General features: G+C 45.3%; 2 protein-coding genes across 4 annotated transcripts; one reads left to right on the top strand and one right to left on the bottom strand.

Annotated features, from left to right (window-relative positions):
• The first annotated feature begins 6 nt into the window (after positions 1-6).
• SETD4 (SET domain containing 4) lies at positions 7-17625 on the top strand. 3 transcript variants are annotated; one of them, XM_017736339.1, is made up of 11 exons: positions 7-114; positions 10255-10358; positions 10797-10892; positions 11688-11725; positions 11950-12038; positions 12675-13104; positions 13978-14152; positions 14655-14736; positions 14988-15068; positions 16237-16360; positions 16620-17625. In XM_017736339.1, exons 2-11 carry the CDS (start codon positions 10289-10291, stop codon positions 16752-16754), a joined length of 1320 nt encoding a protein of 439 aa, XP_017591828.1. In that variant the 5' UTR covers positions 7-114; positions 10255-10288; the 3' UTR covers positions 16755-17625. The 3 variants fall into 3 exon arrangements, 2 of the variants coding, with proteins under 2 accessions (XP_017591828.1, XP_008633504.1); XM_008635282.2 differs by lacking the exon at positions 7-114 and adding an exon at positions 9316-9377; XR_001862573.1 differs by lacking the exons at positions 7-114; positions 14655-14736; positions 16620-17625 and adding an exon at positions 9316-9377 and having other exon boundaries at positions 16237-16254.
• LOC103617029 (carbonyl reductase [NADPH] 1-like) lies at positions 2899-9256 on the bottom strand. Its single transcript, XM_008635285.2, is given in 5 exon segments — positions 2899-4247; positions 5064-5171; positions 7752-7868; positions 7871-8061; positions 9161-9256. Coding segments are annotated over 4 exon segments (819 nt in total). The 5' UTR covers positions 8028-8061; positions 9161-9256; the 3' UTR covers positions 2899-3810.
• Positions 17626-18514: the final 889 nt, after the last annotated feature.

The raw sequence follows: 18514 nt of genomic DNA, 5'->3' as shown, positions 1-18514 counted from the left end.
CCCGGGATGCACCGGAGCATTGGCATCGCGGCCGAGCCGCTCCCTTCTCCCGCCGGTGGTCTGGAAATAAGGACAACATCAGCTGTCCCCGCCCCGCCGGGACCTGCCCTGCAGGTAAAGGAGAGTCAGCGCTTCCAGCTTCGTTTCTGGTCCAGCTGGATTTAGGAAAGAGGCGTTTTTGGGAAATTTTTATGGTTTTTACGAGAGGTCGAATGTCGAATTTCTAGAGGGCTCGAGTTCGATGTAAGGAGCCATCTGTTCGCTACAAAAGGCTTGGCAGAAAGTGATTGTGCTGGAGGATTTTTAGTTCTCTGACAGCAAAACAAAGGAACAAACAAAACAAACAAAATCAAAATACCCGTGGGAAGTAAAATGCAGGATCGTGCCCGAAAAGGATTCATACACTGTGGAAACATATTATTTAACCTCGGGTTTTCTTGCCCTTCCCTTTTTTTTCCCCTTTGCTATCCCTTCTCTTCCCCTCTTCCCTCCCTTTTACCCTTCCCCTTTTTTTTTCTTCCCTCTTCCCTCTTCCTCTTCTCTTTTTTTTTTTAACACGCAGGCAGAAAATCGTGGTTGTTCAAAGCAGCTGGGGAAAAAAAATCAAGGGAAATGCATTTATTTAGTTGTTCAAGGTGAAAGAAGAGAAACTGTTCAGATTTGGATGGATACTGTTTCAGCAAGGATCGCCGATAAGTTACATTAAGTATTAAGTAACGCATTAAATATTAAGTTACATTACATTAAGTACAATAAGTGCATTAACTGTTACATCAGTATGCTGGTTTCTTTTCTTGATACCTGCCTTTCCCCTTCCTAACTAGATTTTAGGAATATCTTTCTAAGCTGCACCAATTCAAGGTTCAGTTCCTAAATTTTAGAATTATTCTTGGAAATGCAAGTCAGAGCTTCTGAGCATGTGCCTGACTGAGCAAAGAACTTGGATTTTTGGTGATTTCCTTAAGACATGACATTTATGTCCTAAAGTACGGTGTGTTACTTAGGATGGTTTCCAGTTATTTTCTCAGGGGCTGGGACTGGATGATCTTTAAGGTCCCTTCCAACCCAAATATTCTGTGATTCCATGATTCTCCTTCAATGGTAGTGACGTGCCATGAAAAGAAGACCAGTAAATCACGTGTAAAAGTTTTGTGATTATTTCATTATTATTTCATCCTTTTCTAACCCTTAAACTTGACAGTCAGCAAGTTTGCCAGAATCTGAGAGCAACAAAACAATTCCCACACAACAGAGCTGGGAGAGAAGCGGGAAGGCAGTTAAAAAAAGAGAAAGGAAATAAATAATTGATAAATTTGTGTTGAACAATGCATGCCCTGTGCAGAGCCCCAGCCTGGCACAGTCTGGCTTGAGCCTGCTGCCAGCAAACAGCCCTCCCCTGGCACTCTGCCCTGTCCCAGCTCTCTTCCCAGGGCACATTCCCTCTTCTAGGGGCAGCAGGGAATGGGTGCAGCTCCTCCTGGACACGCTCCTTCCTGACCAGTATGTTCTGCCTCTTGTTCCCACCTCCAACAGCTGCTTCTCCTTCCCCAAGTCGCACACCACAGCTGCAAAGGTGGGGAAAACATTTGTCCCCTGTCCTTCCTTCTGCTCATCCCACGGGAAGTTGTTTCTCATCAACACCTCCATGAGAGATGACAGTGACTCTCCAGCCACCACCTCCCACTTTGCTTCCTCACCCTGACACAGAGGAAGTTGGTTTAACAAAGAGCTTAATTTAAGAATTTGAAATGCACAGAACCGTCACAGAATGGTTTGGGATGGAAGGGACCTTAAAGATCACCCAGTGCCACCCCTACCATGGGCAGGGACACCTTCCACTGTCCCAGGCTGTTCCAAGCCCTGTCCATCCTGCCAGGGATGGAGAGTCTATAACCTCTCTAGGCAACCTGTGCCAGGGCCTCACCACCCTCACATAAAGAATTTCTTCCCAATATCCAATCAAAACCTGCTCTCTTTCCAATTCAGGCCATTCCCCCTTGTTCTGACCCCATGTCCCTATGGGAAGTCCCTCTCCAGTTCCCCTGTAGCCCCTTTAGACACTAAAAAGCTGCTCTGAGGTCACCCCCTGAGCCTTCTCTTCTCCAGGCTGCATTCTAAGAGAAGTTTTACAGCTCAACAAAACTCTCCAGGATGAATTTAACACCTTTTGTAAAACTTGCAAACCGAGAATTTGGCTCACACTAAAACAAAACCCAAACCAACAAAGCAGATCCTAAACCTAGAATTTGGCTCACACTAAAACAAAACCCAAACCAACAAAGCAGATCCTGAGTTAGACTTAAGCTGGAGCTTTACAGATCACAGGGGATACTTAAAAACTAATTTGTATTTAGCACTGGATATTACCTGGCTGTGGTCAAGGACTCTTCCACTCTGGTCCTTGCATGAAACAACGTGTGTTTGGAATGTTTGGAGATGCCAAGCAGATGGACACACAGCTTCTGAAGCTCAGTGACTCAGGCTGCATTTGAGGGAAAAAGAATTAGGCAGGATTCCCCACTGCTGGATTAAGTCTCTTAAAGCTCTGACGAAATCCAAGAGCCACGTTGTGTTTTGCTGAGATCCCAGTAGCACAACCGGGAGGGCACACACAGACTGGTTTTTTTTTCTGTGGCACATCAGGAGGGTTGAGTTACATTGTAGCAGCCAAAACTTTACACAGATTCTATAATTTTTCCCCTAAACCCAAGGCCTCTGAGTTTTTTTCTTCCCAGAGAATAGATCACCATGAGAACTTTTGGCCTTCCCTTCAAGGAGCTCTGGGGCATGACTGATGAGGTAATTCTTCACAAAAACAATGCTCCTGTATGCTTAAAAAAACAACTTATAACCACCCTTTGTTCTGTGCTGATAAGCAATTAATAACCCCACACAATATTAATTTCCAATGTTTATTTCCATTCCAAGGCTTCCCAATCCAGCCTGTCCTGGGGGAGGCTAATGTCAAACCCAGTCAGGTGAGGCTCTCTGGCATCGCCTCCCTGACTCCTGATTAACAATTAACAAGCCCATTATTGATTTGTCATTATTAACAACAGCTTTATGCACAATTGTTTCCAGCTCCTTCAGCCTCAGAAGAGGTAATTTTTCAACTCTGAGCATGTGAAAGGCCATAAGCAGCATTTAAAGCAAATGCAGAGCTCTCCACACCACTTACAGTTCTTACTCCTGCTATGTGGAAAGCACTTAATCCAGAATTTATTAAGGAAATTGGCTGTGCAATAAAGGAACTGAGGAACACTTTGTTGTGTCAGGTCTGTAGTTTATTCTCTCTGTATCCAGTGCAGACATCACAAATTCCAGTAACAAACTTAGCTGCAAAAAATGAAAATATATTTTCAAACTTTCTAAGTTTTTACTACCAGAATAAGCCACTTGGATGAATATAAATCAGAAATTATTTATTGATATATTAATAAAACCAACTGATTATGTTTGGCTATAAACGGTGGATCAGTGCTATTTTTTATTTTCACCTAGTTCCATTTAGTTCTGATAGTAAGGAATGTCTGCACAACTGTGATTCTGGTCTTGAGTCTCCCCCACAGACAGATCACAGGAGCTCTAAAACAACCCCATCCTCTTTAGGAAACCCTGTGCAGCCTCAAACAGCAGCTCTGGATCCTGGAAAGATCTACTGTGATGAGAGATAAGGCACCTGTTTCCTCATCCCAGCTCCATGTCTGAGATCCATCCCAGGGGGAGTGGGGAAAGGGCTGGCAATGATGGAATTAGGAGTGAAAGCAGGAAAACAATGTCAGGCACCTTTCCACCCCCACCTTCCTGAGCTCACCAGGGTCTGACAGTTTTGTTACTCACAAACTGGCCATGAGGAGCATCAGCATTGGAAGGCAAAAGGGCCAAATAAACGGGGGTCTCAGCCCCCTCATCTGGGGACTTGGTGGCTTTGGGACCTGCCATGTCTGTCCTCACCCAGCCAGGGCAGCAGGCATTGAGCAGGATGTGGTCACCTTTCCTTTCCTCGTTTAACAACCGGGCTTGGATCCTGGACAAGACCGTGACCCCAATTTTGGACACCCCATAGGCAGTGTTTGGCCAACCCTCTTTCTCATGGACACTTTTCTTAGTGTCTTCTACAAATTTGGTCATGAGCTGCACCAACTCCTCCTCAGTGATGGTGTCACTGCGGAATTTCTGCTGGAGCTCCTGGCTGCAGCCACCCAGGGCTGAGCTGCTCACCATGCTGGAGACATTCACCACTCGACCTGAAAAGAGAATAAAAACTGATTATTTTCACACATTTTAAGCCCAGCACTGAAGTGGGGCTGCTCCACAGTTCTGGATTCACTCCTCAGGTGAATACCTGTAAAATAATTTGGTGGGTTGTTTTGCAGAGCTCCTGTAAGATCAGAGTTAAGTCAATGTTCTTCTTTCTAATAAACTCCATTACAGAGGGTAATTTAAGGTGTGAATCTGCAAAAGTTTCAGCTAAACCTCCAGGAAACAACCTCACAATCTGTAGGTACACTCACAGTAGGAACAATACCTAGAGATTCACAAATTTAAGGATTTATCTCCCAGCACTTCAGCAAGAGGTACAAGTCAGCTGAATCAGTAAATCACTCGTCATCTCCAAAATTATGTTGCACTGTTTCCCCTCTTTCCTGCAACTTCACAGCCATTCTGGTGGTGAATTTGGGGATTTAATTTTAAAAACCACAGAAATTAATTCTTTCTGTTAATGACTTTATTAACACAGTCATCCTTCACTTTAGTACAAGAGGACTAGACTGCAATGTTGGCACTGTTTCTTCTCTCCCCAAAATTCATTTACTTTGTTTTTTCCTTCTTTCCTGGGAACTAACAACTTGTTTTTCATCTACTTGACTTCTTTTTTTCTTGAAAACCTCGATGTATTTAAATGTTAGGAGAGAAATATTTTATTTATAGCAGCAAACACATCACAGCACCACATCAAACTCCAAAACACTGGTGCAGTGCCTGAGACTGGACAGAATTTCCCATTTAAAAGGGCCAAAATTCCCTCAAAACTATTTCTTTACTTGCTTTGTTTCACTTACCATAAGGCTTCATAAGAGGTAACAATTCTGTGCAAACATTCCTGGTTCCAAAAAAGTTTGTCTTCAGTGTAACCTCAGCTTGGACAGCAAATGGAGTTGTGTCATGTACTGGTCATAAGAGGTGGGAGGAATGGGAAAAAATAACAAAAATCAGAATTGTAATACTGTTTGAATAGAAGTTACCAAACCCCAAAAGTCTACCTTAGCTGGCATTTTTAATAATTAGAAAACAGGCATATGATAAATCAAAATATATAAGAAAAGCTTCTACAAAGAGGGCAGAGGCAGGATTTGGTACAGTCTGACCAAACTAACAGAAATCCCCAACCATCCCCAAACGTGAGCAACACTTGTGTCACAAATCACCCCTGAGGTGACAGATCACAAGTGAAATGTGGGAATTGGAGCCAGGAAAAGGAGCTCGCTGAGGTGAGTCGAAGGAAACCATGGAACTGCTCTGGAAGGGGATGATTTCATCACACAGAAGTGGCAGCTGGGCACCACCACAAGTGGGGAGGGATTGCTGTGGGCTCAGCACCTGCACTTGGAGGGGGAACCAAGAGTTGAAGTCCCAGCATTGCTCCAGGCTCCGTCTGGGCAGGGATGGAGCCACCTGCCCGGACTGGGCAGGTGTTCACTTGTCTCCAAACCCATGATAATTCAAAAGAGAAATAGTAACAGGTTATTATTTGATGGGGTTTTTATTGCAAAACACAGTTTAATGACTCATGCTCACTTGCAAATCACTTACTTGCATTTAAATCTCACACCTGAAGCCAGATCATGACCCATGGCTGGGGTTATGGCAGTAGGAGAGCCAAAAACCTACAGAAGTCCAAACTCTGGCTTCCATACCCTCCCTTCCTTGTGGGAGAGAACTTCCCCACCTTCAAACGCCACTCATGTGTCTAACAGGATATATTGTAACATCTACACTTGATTTGAGGAGCTTTATTAGACAACTCTTCCCAGAGAGGGTTATCCAGAAGACAATCACAGCTCCACCACCATTTCATACAGGAATGGGTTTTGTTGGATTAAGCTCTTTGCTGGATAAGTGCAGCACAAAACCAAAATAACAAAACTTAATGGCAAATCTTGGGATTTGCCAAATGGCAAGTCTTGGGACAGACTGCAATAGCTCACAATGCTACAACAAAGAAAGGAAAGCATAAATTCTGGGATGGCAGCAGAAATTTGATGAGGCAAGAAGCAAGCTTGGGTAGAAACACCAATCTGGGAAGCAAGAATTAAAACAAAACTACGAGAGAAGCATCACAGCAAATTCTTAAACAGCAACAGTTATGAGAGGATCCTTTATCACATTCTAAATTGTGTGCCCTGCTGCTGACTCAGTTGTTGTCAGCTTGAGGAACCTCTAGGCTAAACACCTGGAAGTGATACTGTAACTGCTGCTGGAATCTTTCCTGAGCACACCCTGAAGCTCAGACAATTCTATTAAGAGTTGCCCCCTATTAAGCTGATCTTGAACACAAGCAATTTCCCTAAAAAGTAACAGGCAAAAAAGTGACTGAGCTTCAGAACATCACTGCATTCCCACTCCATGAGAAGTTCCCTTCTCTTTCAGTGTGAAGCCCTTGCCCCTCTTGGAAGGCCACACTGAGCTCAGCCCAAAGCTTCTCCTCTCCAGGCTGAACAATCCCAGCTCTCGCAGCCTTTCCTCCCAGCAGAGCTGCTCCATCCCTCTGCTCATCCTGGTGCCTCCTCTGGCCTCTCTCCAGCAGCTCCACGTCCTACCTGTGCTGGGCCCAGGGCTGGGGCAGCTCTGCAGGTGGGCTCTCACCTGAGCACAGGGGCACAGGGGCACAATGCCCTCCACAGAACCATCAGCCAGACTCTGTCTGGAGCTAACATGATTCTGGATTTCATACACATAACAGAAATGCATCCTTGCACCTTGAAACTGCTGTGTCTTTCTCACTTTCCCAGCCTTTCTGCCCACTGGAAGGTGAAAGGGTTAAATTCTTGCTCAGCACAGCAGGATTTGGGTGAACTGGTTTAGAGGTGACTGAATGGCCTGAGAAAGTTTGAGATGACAAAAGCCACCGTGGGACAAAAGTTCTTTTTTATCAGCTGAAGTCCCTGAGCAGATAATGCAAAGACCAAAGCATGGGGGTGGAGAAGAGAGAAAACACAGATCCCTGAGGCACAGGGCTGATATTCCCGATGGTGATGGGCTCCCATGGCCCTGGTGAAACTCCTGGGCACTGAGACAATTAATCCAACCCAGCTCACCTGCCCTGTGTGCCTCAATATTTCCATGTGGTACAAACACAACCCACCAGGGAAGCATGTTTACAGAATCACGGAATCATTATGGCCGGAAAAGCCCTCCCAGCTCATCAGGTCCCAGCTGTGCCTGACACCCACTTTGTCCCCAGCCCAGAATGCCACATCCAGGCCTTCCTAGGACACCTCCAGGGACGGGCACTCCAAACCTCCTTGGGCAGCCCCTGTCAAGGCCTGACCACCCTTTCCAGGAAGAGATTCTTCCTGATGTCCAACCTGAACCTCCCCTGGCACACTGTTCTCACATCATACTTAAGATGGGAAGCTTGCCCAAGCGAAAATGCAGCACAGCACTGGCACAGAAGTGCTGGCTGCACCCACTGCCCTCTCCCCACAGCTTGGCAGAACACAGGACTATCCCAGCAGAGCACTTCCTACCTTTGAAAGCGATGCCTGCGTTGTTCACCAGCACATTGAGCCCTCCATACTTCTCCTTCAGGAAGTCCCGGAGTGCTCGGATGCTCTGCAGGTCATCGATATCCAGCTGGTGGAAGAGCCCTCCGGCTGGAGCTGTGCCACGGCAGCCTGGCCACGGCCGGGATCCCGGGATGTCAGGTACACATCCCCCGGGAATTGCTTGCACAGGGCCCGCACGATGGCCAAGCCAATCCCTTTGTTGGACCCCGTCACCACAGCCACCTGCACGTTGGACATTGTCCCCTCGGGACGCGAGCCGAGGTGCCAGGAACTGCCAACAGCGAAGAAAAATTCAGCCAGACAGACAAAACGGCTGTTTGAAAAGGAATTAGAATCATGGGATGGTTTGGGTTGGAAGGGACCTTAAAGATCATCTCATGGCCAGGGACACCTTCCACTATCCCAGGTTGCTCCAAGCCCCGTTCAACCTGGCCTTGAACACTTCCAGAGGCGTGGAGTCCACAGCCTCCCTAGGCAAGTGGTTTTTCTTTAAAATACTGTTTAAAGTTCCACCTCGGATTATGTGAAAGAAACTACATTCCTGTTCAAGACATGTAAATTCCTAAGGGAGCAGGAGGTATTCACAGAGAGATCTGGTGTTAAGTGTTCTGAAGAAAGGCCAGCTGGTGATGGGTAAAAAAGAAGAAAGAAACATCTGGACTAAAAAACGTTAATGACTCATTTTTAGTACTAAATTAACTTTTTGTGGGAGTCAGTTCTTCTGCACTTACACCTCACAGAAAGGCTTCCCATCTTTTAGGAATATTCAATTGGTTCAGCTCAAGTTTTACTTAAAAACTCAGGCCCAAAACCCAAGCAACCTGGTGTAGTGCAAGGTATCCCTATCCATGGCAAGGGTTGGAACTGGATTATCTTTAAGGTCCCAAACCATGAAAAAAAAAGGGATGGCATAGCTTTATCTTCCAGTGCCAGGAAGGAGGAGCAATTACAGCCTTTTCTGGGGGAAGCAGCAGCCCACAGGCTGACTACAATGGTTGGTTGTGTAACACACCATCAGGAAAACCTGCTTGCTGCTTTTCTAACCGATATAGTGCATTTAAAGAAGCTGCATTTCCCCTCCTAAAGCAAGTTTAAACACTGCGCTTGCTCCCTTTTGGCATCACTGCCCTATCTCTTCCAAATTTACTTGTAACCCTAAGCAGGCATCCAGCGAGGATATAACACTTCTAGTAGGTCCGGAGTGACTTCTCAAAGTCAGAAGCCCTCTTCCAACCTCACCGCAAGTCTCCTTCAGTCCCCACTTGTCCCCCTCACAGGAAGGGAACCTGCGGGCCGCCATGAACCCCAACCCCCTGAGGGGGACGCGGGGGTGAAGGGTCCGGGGGGACATCCAGCATCCCATCACCCACCTCTAGCACCGCGGGGGCCTCTCCCTCGTCCCTCGGCTCCACACAGCGAAGACAGGACACGTTATTCCCAAAGCACAGACACTTCCAAACCACGGGGGAGGGAAACGGGGACGCCCCTAAGATGGCGGGGCAGCTCCGCCTCAGGGGCGGGAGAGCAGGCGGGGAGTCGCGCAAAGAGACAGCGAGGGAATGTCGGTGCTCGTGTCCCCTCCGGCTGGTGGGTTTGGGACACCGGGCAGCACTTCCAGCCCGGGAGAGACTCGGGATTCATAATCTGGGCCCGCAGGGGAGGATGCGGTTGGGTGTCCCGGGGAGGGTGCGCGGGCACGGGCAGTCCCTCAGGAAGTTCCCGCTCTCGCAGCGCTGCCGGGGCCGTTTCTCTCCCTCCAGTCCCGGGCGTTTGTGCTAAGCCGGGAATGGGGGTCTGGATAGCACAGGATTCCCACTTCTGAGGGTGGGATGGGATGGGGTTTGGACTCGATGATCTCTGAGGTCTTTTCAACCTAATGGAATGGGATGGAGTGGAGGCCCCACCGCTGGAGAAGCCCGAACGCTTGTGGGTGACGCCGGTTTCCTGAGACCCTCATGGCGGGGAAAAGCTGCGCTTTGAGGTTCAGTTCAGGGCAGTTTTGGCAAGAGGAAGGAGATCGGGGAAATATTATTTTCCCAGAAGGTGCTGGGCACTGCCCAGGCTCCCCAGGGAATGGGCACGGCCCCGAGGCTGCCAGAGCTCCAGGAGCGTTTGGACAGCGCTGCCAGGGATGCCCAGGCTGGGATTGCTGGGGGGTCTGGGCAGGGCCAGGGGTGGGACTGGATGATCCTTGTGGATCCTTTCCAACTCAGGATATTCCATGATTCTATGAAATACCATCCCATCCCATCCAGTTCCATGGGCAGGGACACCTTCCACTGTCCCAGGCTGCTCCAAGCCCCAATGTCCAGCCTGGCCTTGGGCACTGCCAGGGATCCAGGGGCAGCCCCAGCTGCTCTGGGCACCCTGTGCCAGGGCCTGCCCACCCTCACAGTAAGAAATTTGAAAGTGACTTTAAATGTTTCTAAATCACTTGTTTTTTGATTTTTTTTTTTTAATTCAGGTTGTCTAAAAAAAGGCAAAATCTGTTGCCTAATATGAAGAAAAGTAGAGGTCGAACAGGTCGAAAAAGAAGAAGAAAACACTTGAAGAGTTTTATGGATGGAGGTATCCTCATCCCTGGGAGTTAAATAATAAAATAACCAATTGTTTCCCAAGGTGTCATTTTATTATTTATATTTGGCAAAAGCCTTTGTGCTTGGAAAAATACATCCATAAATGTTACCTTTTTTTGTATACAAATGTTCTGGCATTGCTTTGCAGTCCCAAGCAGAGAACGGTGAATTTTCTGAGCTCTCTTTTCTGCCTAATGGCAAATATTACATTATTCTAAAATTCCTTCGATATGCTGGATAACTCACACAGTTCTGAGAACTCCCAGAGGCCTAGAATTTGTTTCGTTCAATGGGAGCCTTTCTTGCTATTCTATTATGCTCTAAAATGTCCAAAATACGGTTTTTCTGACTATAGAGTAAAATGTTTCTATTTCTTTTATTTTCCAACAGAATGCTCTTTAATAGCATTAATTTTTCTTCCTATTTTTAGTCAACTGCAGTCACAAGCTGGAATACATTAAACTTCAGAAATGGCTAAAAGAGAGAGGATTTGAAGGCACTAATTTAAGGCCAGCAGAGTTCTGGGGTAATGCTTTAATTATTGATCGTACAAATTTCTGATTTGTCTAAGAATTTTGGATTCCTGCTTTCATTTTGAACTATGCACCTGGCTGGCATCTGGAAAAAAAGCCAGTTACTCTTTTAAGGGTTTTTGGAATGTCAATTTAACATTAAAAAGTAGATATGGAGGCCTGAAAAAGCCAAAATTTGAAGTGTTAATAATACAGTTTTAAAGAATAAAGGAGTTTCCAGTATTGGAATTTAACCTTATTGTAACTTGTTCATCTTTTTTTCCCTAGGCAAGTTCAGCAGAGAGCTGAGGTTCACTTAGTAATGTTTACAGTAAAGATTTATACTTATATTTTTTCTCTTTATGTAGGTTATATTTAAAACATTTTGTAATATTATAGACAGAGATATCAAGAATAGAATGGATCAGAGAAAAATATTGTGACTAGAAATCCTGAAGTTTAGTTAGAAATCTGACACCAAGAGCTGCAGCTGGTGATGAAAGATGTGTTTGAGGAAAAAATTGAGAAAAAGAAGTTGAATAATTGCTATAACTGGGAGGAAAAAAAGTCAAATAATTGCTAGAACTGGCCAGCAAATGCTGCAGGAGATGCAGGGAAAAGATCCTGAAAAATAAAGAGAACTGGAGGAAAAAGAAATGAGGTATATCTCTGGAACAGTCCATAATTGGATTTATGTTTTGTAAGACATAATGTCTGCTCTTTTGGAGCTTTTCCTTGCTGACCTGATCATCGACTGCTGATTTTCCATGTATACCTTTATTTACTCCTGCTCTTTGTTCCTTCTTCAGGGACAGGAAGAGGATTGATGGCAACAAAAGCTCTTCAGGTGAGTGATGTTGGTTCTGATGCAGGAGCTCTTCAGATTTTTTTGACATTTAATGGTTTTTGCAGCAAGCAAAGCTCAGAATTCTGTAGTGAGTGTAATTTCTGACTTTTAGATTGTTGCGGCCATAATGTGAAACCACCAGTCCCCGCAGTAATTAGATGAGTCCTTTACACTTGATTTTTACTATTCCTTGTGTGTGATTTTTTTATTCTCCTCCCTCAAAGGCAGGAGATCTGGTTATTTCATTGCCTGAGAAGTGTTTGCTCACCACGGGCACTGTCCTCAGCAGCTGCTTGGGAGGATACATTGTGAAGTAAGTGACAAGTGACACTTGATGGCCTTTGGTGGGGGTTGTTCAGGAGTAATGAATCATCGGAAGGGGTGCGGGAGCTTCAAACTGAATCTCCTGAGTGGTGCCAGCATCTCGTGGGTGTGGAATGCTCACACAGGAGAGGTTTGGATACTGAGCATCCCCTTTCTGCTTCGCAGAGCTGGAGAGAGGGAGCACAGGCTGGAGCTTGAGTTGCCTCAGAGCCTGCTTGGACCTAAACATCAATTAGGAATGGTTTTTTGGGAATTTGTGAGTAAGCTTCAATAGGAGAAGGAAGATATAATGGGGCTGCAAAGCCATGGCCTTTTAGAAAGTTTGGAACAAAGCCCCATGTTGGGTATCGAATACTTGTAGTGTATCCTAAAAAAACCAACCCAAGGGGTGAACCTGAAGTTGTTATTACAAACCAGCTTTTATTGCCCCTTTGAAATCAGCCAAAAAAGTCTTGGAGATTAGCTACAAAGAAGTTTCAAACAGAAGCTATTTATAACTTCCAAAGAACTCTGAGAGAGATGAAACACTGCTGTGTCCATTTCCCATCTCACCTCTGCCAATCTGCTGTGTTGGTATTTATTTTTATTTTTACTTTTATTTTTATTTTATATTATTTTCCAACAGATGGAAGCCCCCTGTGTCTCCTTTGCTGGCACTGTGCACGTTTTTGATAGCAGAGAAACACGCTGGGGAGAAATCTCCATGGAAGCCCTACCTGGATGTTCTACCCAAAACTTACACTTGCCCTGCTTGTTTGGACCATGATGTAATAAATGTTCTCCCAAAACCCTTAAAAAAGAAGGCTCAGGAGCAAAAAATGATGATCCAAGAATTGTTCAGATCTTCCAGAGCTTTCTTCTCTTCCCTGCAGCCTTTATTTGCTGAGAACACAGGAACTATTTTTAACTACAGCGCTTTGGAGTGGGCTTGGTGCACTATAAATACCAGGACAATCTACATGAAACATCCACACAGGGAATGTTTTTCCCTGGAGCCAGATGTTTATGCATTGGCACCATATTTAGATTTGCTAAACCACAGCCCAAATGTTCAGGTAAGAAACTCAAAATAGATCAGTAAATTTCTTGATCTGTAAATGCACTCTGTCAATGCCACCTGCATTTCTGTGATGGATGAGGAGTGTGGGGAGGTCAGGGAGAGATCTTGCAGGGGGAAAGATATCTCAGATCCTCAGGAACTGGAGTGCCAGGATGAGGGGGAAGGGCTTCAAAATGCCAGAAGGTAGGGTTAGATGGGATATTGGGAAGAAATTCCTCCCTGTGGATGGTGAGGCCCTGGCACAGGGTGCCCAGAGCAGCTGGGGCTGCCCCTGGATCCCTGGCAGTGCCCAAGGCCAGGCTGGACATTGGGGCTTGGAGCAGCCTGGGACAGTGGAAGGTGTCCCTGCCCATGGCAGGGGGTGGAACAAGATATTTAAGGTTCCTTCCTTCCCAAACATTCTGGGATTCTGTAATTCAGATGTTTCAGTTTGTGCAGCAAAGCCAAGGTACAGGGAGAGCCCACAGTGGCTGGGGGAGATTTGCATCCAGAGCAGGTTTTGGGAAGAGCCACTTGTAAACACAGCCCTGATCTGCTCCTAAAAGCAAGACAAATTCCTTGTCCTGAGATGAATTCCAAGTTCCACGGTCCCTGTGTTGCTTCACCTCTGGCTGAAGCCTCAGAGCAGCCTGAGGGAAGTGCAGAGAGCAGTTCCACCTTCTGTCAGGCTCTGTGTGCCAACGGAGAGCTGGGACAGCACAGGAGCGGCCAGCTCTGCATGGGACCAGCTGTGATTGCAGATTTGGGGCCTCTCCAAGAAGTCCCCACAATTGAACAAGAAGTTCAATCCCTTGGGGTCTTAAAATTCAAGGTTGTTTCCTTTTGCACCCTGCCAAGAGTAAAACCTTTTCTTTTTCATTCCCTGAAGGTCAAGGCTGCATTTAACGAGCAGACAAGGAGCTATGAAATTCGGACAAATTCACAGTGCAAAAAATATCAGGAGGTTTTTATCTGCTATGGACCTCATGATAATCAGAGGCTGCTGCTGGAATATGGATTTGTTGCCATGGATAACCCTCACAGCAGCGTTTATGTCTCAGCAGGTTGGATTTATGGACTGGCTGCACATTGAAAGGCACAATAACAGAGAACTGAGCATGTAGATTCTCAAGGAGTGGAAAAGGGTTTGATACCTCTTTGCATAGAGTTTAATTATTTAATTTTTTTTTAATTAAAAAAGTTCTTTGTTAACATTTTCCTTTATAAAATTGTGGTTATAAACAGCATCTGTGTAGAGATTCCAGCTTGATGTCTTAGATTGCATCCTTGACCTCAGGATTGAAATCCTTATCTCCACAAGCTGAACTTGCTGAGGGTGGTTCCTAACTTCAGTTTGAATCAGGATTTCTGTTATAAGGACACAATCCTGGAGGTTGCTGTTAGCTTTTGAGAATTCTGGAAAGTTCACCAGAATTTAACAGGTTTTGATCTTAGTCCTACATGAAAAATATAGTTGGAATGTAATTTCAGAATTGATAGTTGTGGTTTCTTTTACATACAATTTAAATTTAAATATTTAAATATTTAAACTGTATTTTTCTGCAGAAACTCTCCTCAAATATTTCTCACCACTGGACAAGCAGAGAAAGGCCAAAGTTGCCATTCTAAAGGATCATGATTTCCTAGAGTAGGTATCTGAATTTCTTTGTTTCCTGGTGAGATTTTTATTCAGGTTTTCTGGGAGTCTGATTTTGCTTCTAGTATCAAAATCCAATAAAAAAAAAATCTGGTTTTTAGCAAACTCACTGCTTGTGAGAGATAGAGCAGTTGTAAACACCACCATCAAAGCTGGAGATCTTCCATGGCTGGCATGTCTCAGGAAGAAAACTACCACTCTAAAGCTCACCTTCTCTTCATCTCATCACTTTGACTTTGTAGGAACCTGACCTTTGGATGGGATGGACCATCCTGGAGACTCCTCACAGCCCTCAAGGTGTTGAGTCTGGGAGCAGATGAATTGTAAGTTGTAGCACCTTGAATATTTGGTGGATGTGCAGGTGCCATTTGCTTTTATTTCATGGAATCACCAAGGCTCTTCCAAGGTGGGCAGAGCCCTCCAGGATCACCCAGTGCCACCCCAGCAGCACCAGCAGCACCCCAAAGCCTGTCCCCAAGGGCCACATCCAGACTCCTCCTGAGCACTCCCAGAGACAGTGACTCCAGCACTCCCTGGGCAGCTCATCCCAAGGCCTCACCACTCTGGCAGGGAAAAATTGTTTCCAATCTCCACCCTGAGCCTCCCCTGGTACAACTCAAGGCCATTTTCTCTCGTCCTTTCACCTGAGACATGGCCAAAGAGCTCAACCCCTCACTGCCCCTCCTGGCAGGGACTTGTGGGGAGCAGTGAGGTCCCCCCTGAGCCTCCTCTGCTCCAGCCTGAGCCCCTTTCCCAGCTCCCTCAGCTGCTTCTCCCAGGATGTGTTTTCCAGACCCTTCAATATTTTCTGTTTCCCTTCACTCTTGCTCTCTGCTGGCTGTGTGGGACATACTGGGACAATTTTTGGGTCTCCTGTGTCTGTTTTATTGACCCCAGGTGAGAAGTGAGAAGAAGAAAGGCAGAAAACACCATTCACTGTGAAGTCACTTCCCTATTGCTGCTTTGGTGTTTTTCTTTCTTGTATTAATAACCACACTCCCATTGTTTTCCCTTTCTATTTCAAGCCTCAGATATTCCTTCAAGGTTCAGACTCTAGGCCTTTTTCCTGTTGGTTTGATGAAATTTTAAATGCTCTTAACCTGCCTTGATTTCCTTGAGTCATGTGTTCCACAGGCTGGAATTCCAGGGCCAAGGAAGTTGCTCAAATTCATCTCCAGCAACTGTCAGTGCAGTTGGAACATTTATTCCAAATGGCAAATCTGCCTCAAACATCAGAGATAGAAAATAGTAACCTGCACTTTGCTTGGAATAAATGAAAGGAGGGAATAAATTAATGAAAAAAGGGTTGTTCAGAGTTGTTTGTGCTTTGAAGGTTCATTGCTGAGTGGAATAAATTGATAGAAGAAGTAAAAATAAATCCCTGGGATAGGTTACGAGCCCAGGTGAGGGGCAGTGCAGCAGAACCACGTTTGGCATCCAGCTGGGGAGTGCAGCAAATAATTCTGTGTTGTTTAAACATTCTGGTTCCAGTGCCTGCTGGAGGAGAACCCTGCTTGGTGATGTCACTTCAGCCAGGAATGAACAGCAGGCTCTGGACACAGCAGCAAAAATTTGTCATTTTTTAATAGAGGAGACCCAGCATGTCCTTCTCCAGGTAATTTGGAAAAACAAGGGAGCTCAGATTCCTTTCTCCATCATAACAATGTCATTTTCTGGGTGAGAACTGTGATGATTTTTCCCTTTCCCCCTTTTTTTCCCCTTTTTTACTACTAAAGTTTCTCTTGTGGAATTTAAAACCCCCACTATTTTAACATAATTAATGAAATCCTTACAGATTTCCACAAATTTTCTCTTCATATCCTATTAAATAATCTCAATTTTTAATCCTTTCATCCCATTTGTCTAAACCCCAGATTTCCCAATTGAAAAAGGACAAAGAGAACCTCAAAACCCACCTGGCTTTGGTGGAAATGCTGCGCTCAGAAGACCTCAAGATCCTTCAAAAATCAGCTGAGATTCTTTGCAACTTGAATTTGGCAACAGCTTGAGCCCCCCTGGACTTGTGACAGCTGTAATTGGTCTGGGATTATTGCCAGATTATTACTCTTTTAATGGACCTGAGCAGCAAAGAATAATTTAAAAATTCATCAGAATAATTTTGTTCTTTGCTGACATTCACACGAAAGGTTCTGCTGAAGTGAAGCGCTCGAGCTCCTTGTGTGGTTTGGAGAAAAGAGAATTTTTAAAAGCATTTCAGGGCATATTTAAGCTGCAGAAACTTCCTTTGTAGTTGTGGTTGTGTTGTGATTATTTTCCATGATGTGGTTTTAAAAAGTGCTTATTTTTATAAACATATTACTTCATTTTCTACAAGACTTCTCCATTTTATTTTTCTGAAATCCTTGCTGGAGCTGGAAACTCCATTTCTTACATCCTTGGGGCCAATTTACCTTCAGATTTGCCTTAATTATATTTTTAAGTCACTTACCACCATATTTTACACTCTAATCAGTCCCATTAAGTCCTGGTCAGTTTAGCTTGGATATCAGGAACTATTTTTTCATGGAAAGGGTTGTAAAACACTGGGATAGGATACCCAGCGAGGAGTCACCATCCCTGGAAGTGTTCAAAAATGTGGATGTGGCATTGAGGACTTGGTTTAATGGTGACCATGGTGGTGGTGCTGGTTGAGTTTTGAGCTTAAAGTCTTTTCCAGCCTTAACAATTCTGGGATTCTCTGGCTCTGAAGTGCCTCCTGAGATTCCATTGGATTTGGGAATGCTGTACTGTAGGGAATTCTCACCAGTTTGCCTCAAGGTCCTTCTGTGCCACTGACTGGCAACAGCAAAGAGGGGCTCGGCCCCTGGGACTGTTTGACCTCCTGCCTTCCTCTAATAAACCCTTCTTCATTCTCTAACACCAGCTGTGTTTCTAATTTTATAATTTTATAACAAAATGATACCAGAGGTAAAGGAGATAAGGATGTTTGGTTGGTTTCTTTTTTTTCCTGGAGATGGTGGCTGCATAAGACCAGCTCCTGTACAATGTGTCTGGTGAGGTGAATATGAGTTTGACAGAAGTTTGTTTGCTTTTACTGGGGGCTCCACATTTATTCCAGGTGGTTTTGGATATGAGCTCTGCTCCTGGAACTCCTACACACCCTCCAGGGAGAGCAGGAAGGGGGTCTGGAAGTGCAGGAAAGAAGGCAGAGCCCAGCAGTTCATGTGTATATATAAAAATATACCTTAAATTTAAGCTTAAACTTTTTTGACTCAAACTAAAGTATGTGCAAGACAGGGCATCCGAAGGTGGGCTGGGAGCTGAGGTGCCTGAGGAAGCAACAGCCCTGGGAGTGCTCTCCACCTGTTTTACAGGACATTAAATTAAGTTTTCAGAGTGAAAATTGTCCCTCTCAGCCCCTACTGTGAGCTGCAAACAGACCTCCTCACTGATGTGCTGTTAACATTTGACTCTGGCTCTCTGCTCCCTGAGAAGGGATTTAGCTGGGATCTTACTGTGGGAAAAAATGCTTGATTTCCCTCTTTGTATAACTTCCCTTTCAGATTGAACCTGCAAATCTGAGCAAGAGTGGGAATAAACTCAGCTTCTGCCCAGGAGCGACACAAACAGGGTAGGGAGTTGGATTCTCTTCCAGCTTGCACAGTGTTGCACAAAAATGACATTGAGGGGTTGGAGCGTGGCCAGAGAGAGGCAACAAAGCTGGGGAGGGTCTGGAAAACACATCCTGGGAGGAGCAGCTGAGGGAGCTGGGAAAGGGGCTCAGGCTGGAGCAGAGGAGGCTCAGGGG

Source organism: Corvus brachyrhynchos, unplaced genomic scaffold (genome assembly GCF_000691975.1).
Source record: "Corvus brachyrhynchos isolate BGI_N302 unplaced genomic scaffold, ASM69197v1 scaffold434, whole genome shotgun sequence".
Classification (NCBI taxonomy): Eukaryota; Metazoa; Chordata; class Aves; order Passeriformes; family Corvidae; genus Corvus; species Corvus brachyrhynchos.
Note: the sequence above shows the minus strand (reverse complement) of the source record. Positions and strands in the feature narration are given on the sequence as shown.

What these genes read in the sequence shown, in the direction of transcription:
- SETD4 (XM_017736339.1), top strand. Translation starts at nt 10,289, where the DNA reads ATGAAGAAAAGTAGAGGTCGAACAGGTCGAAAAAGAAGAAGAAAACAC. An exon ending in TGGCAACAAAAGCTCTTCAG is followed by an intron (nt 11,726 to 11,949) that starts GTGAGTGATGTT and finishes CCTCCCTCAAAG; the next exon opens with GCAGGAGATCTGGTTATTTC. An exon ending in ACCACAGCCCAAATGTTCAG is followed by an intron (nt 13,105 to 13,977) that starts GTAAGAAACTCA and finishes CATTCCCTGAAG; the next exon opens with GTCAAGGCTGCATTTAACGA.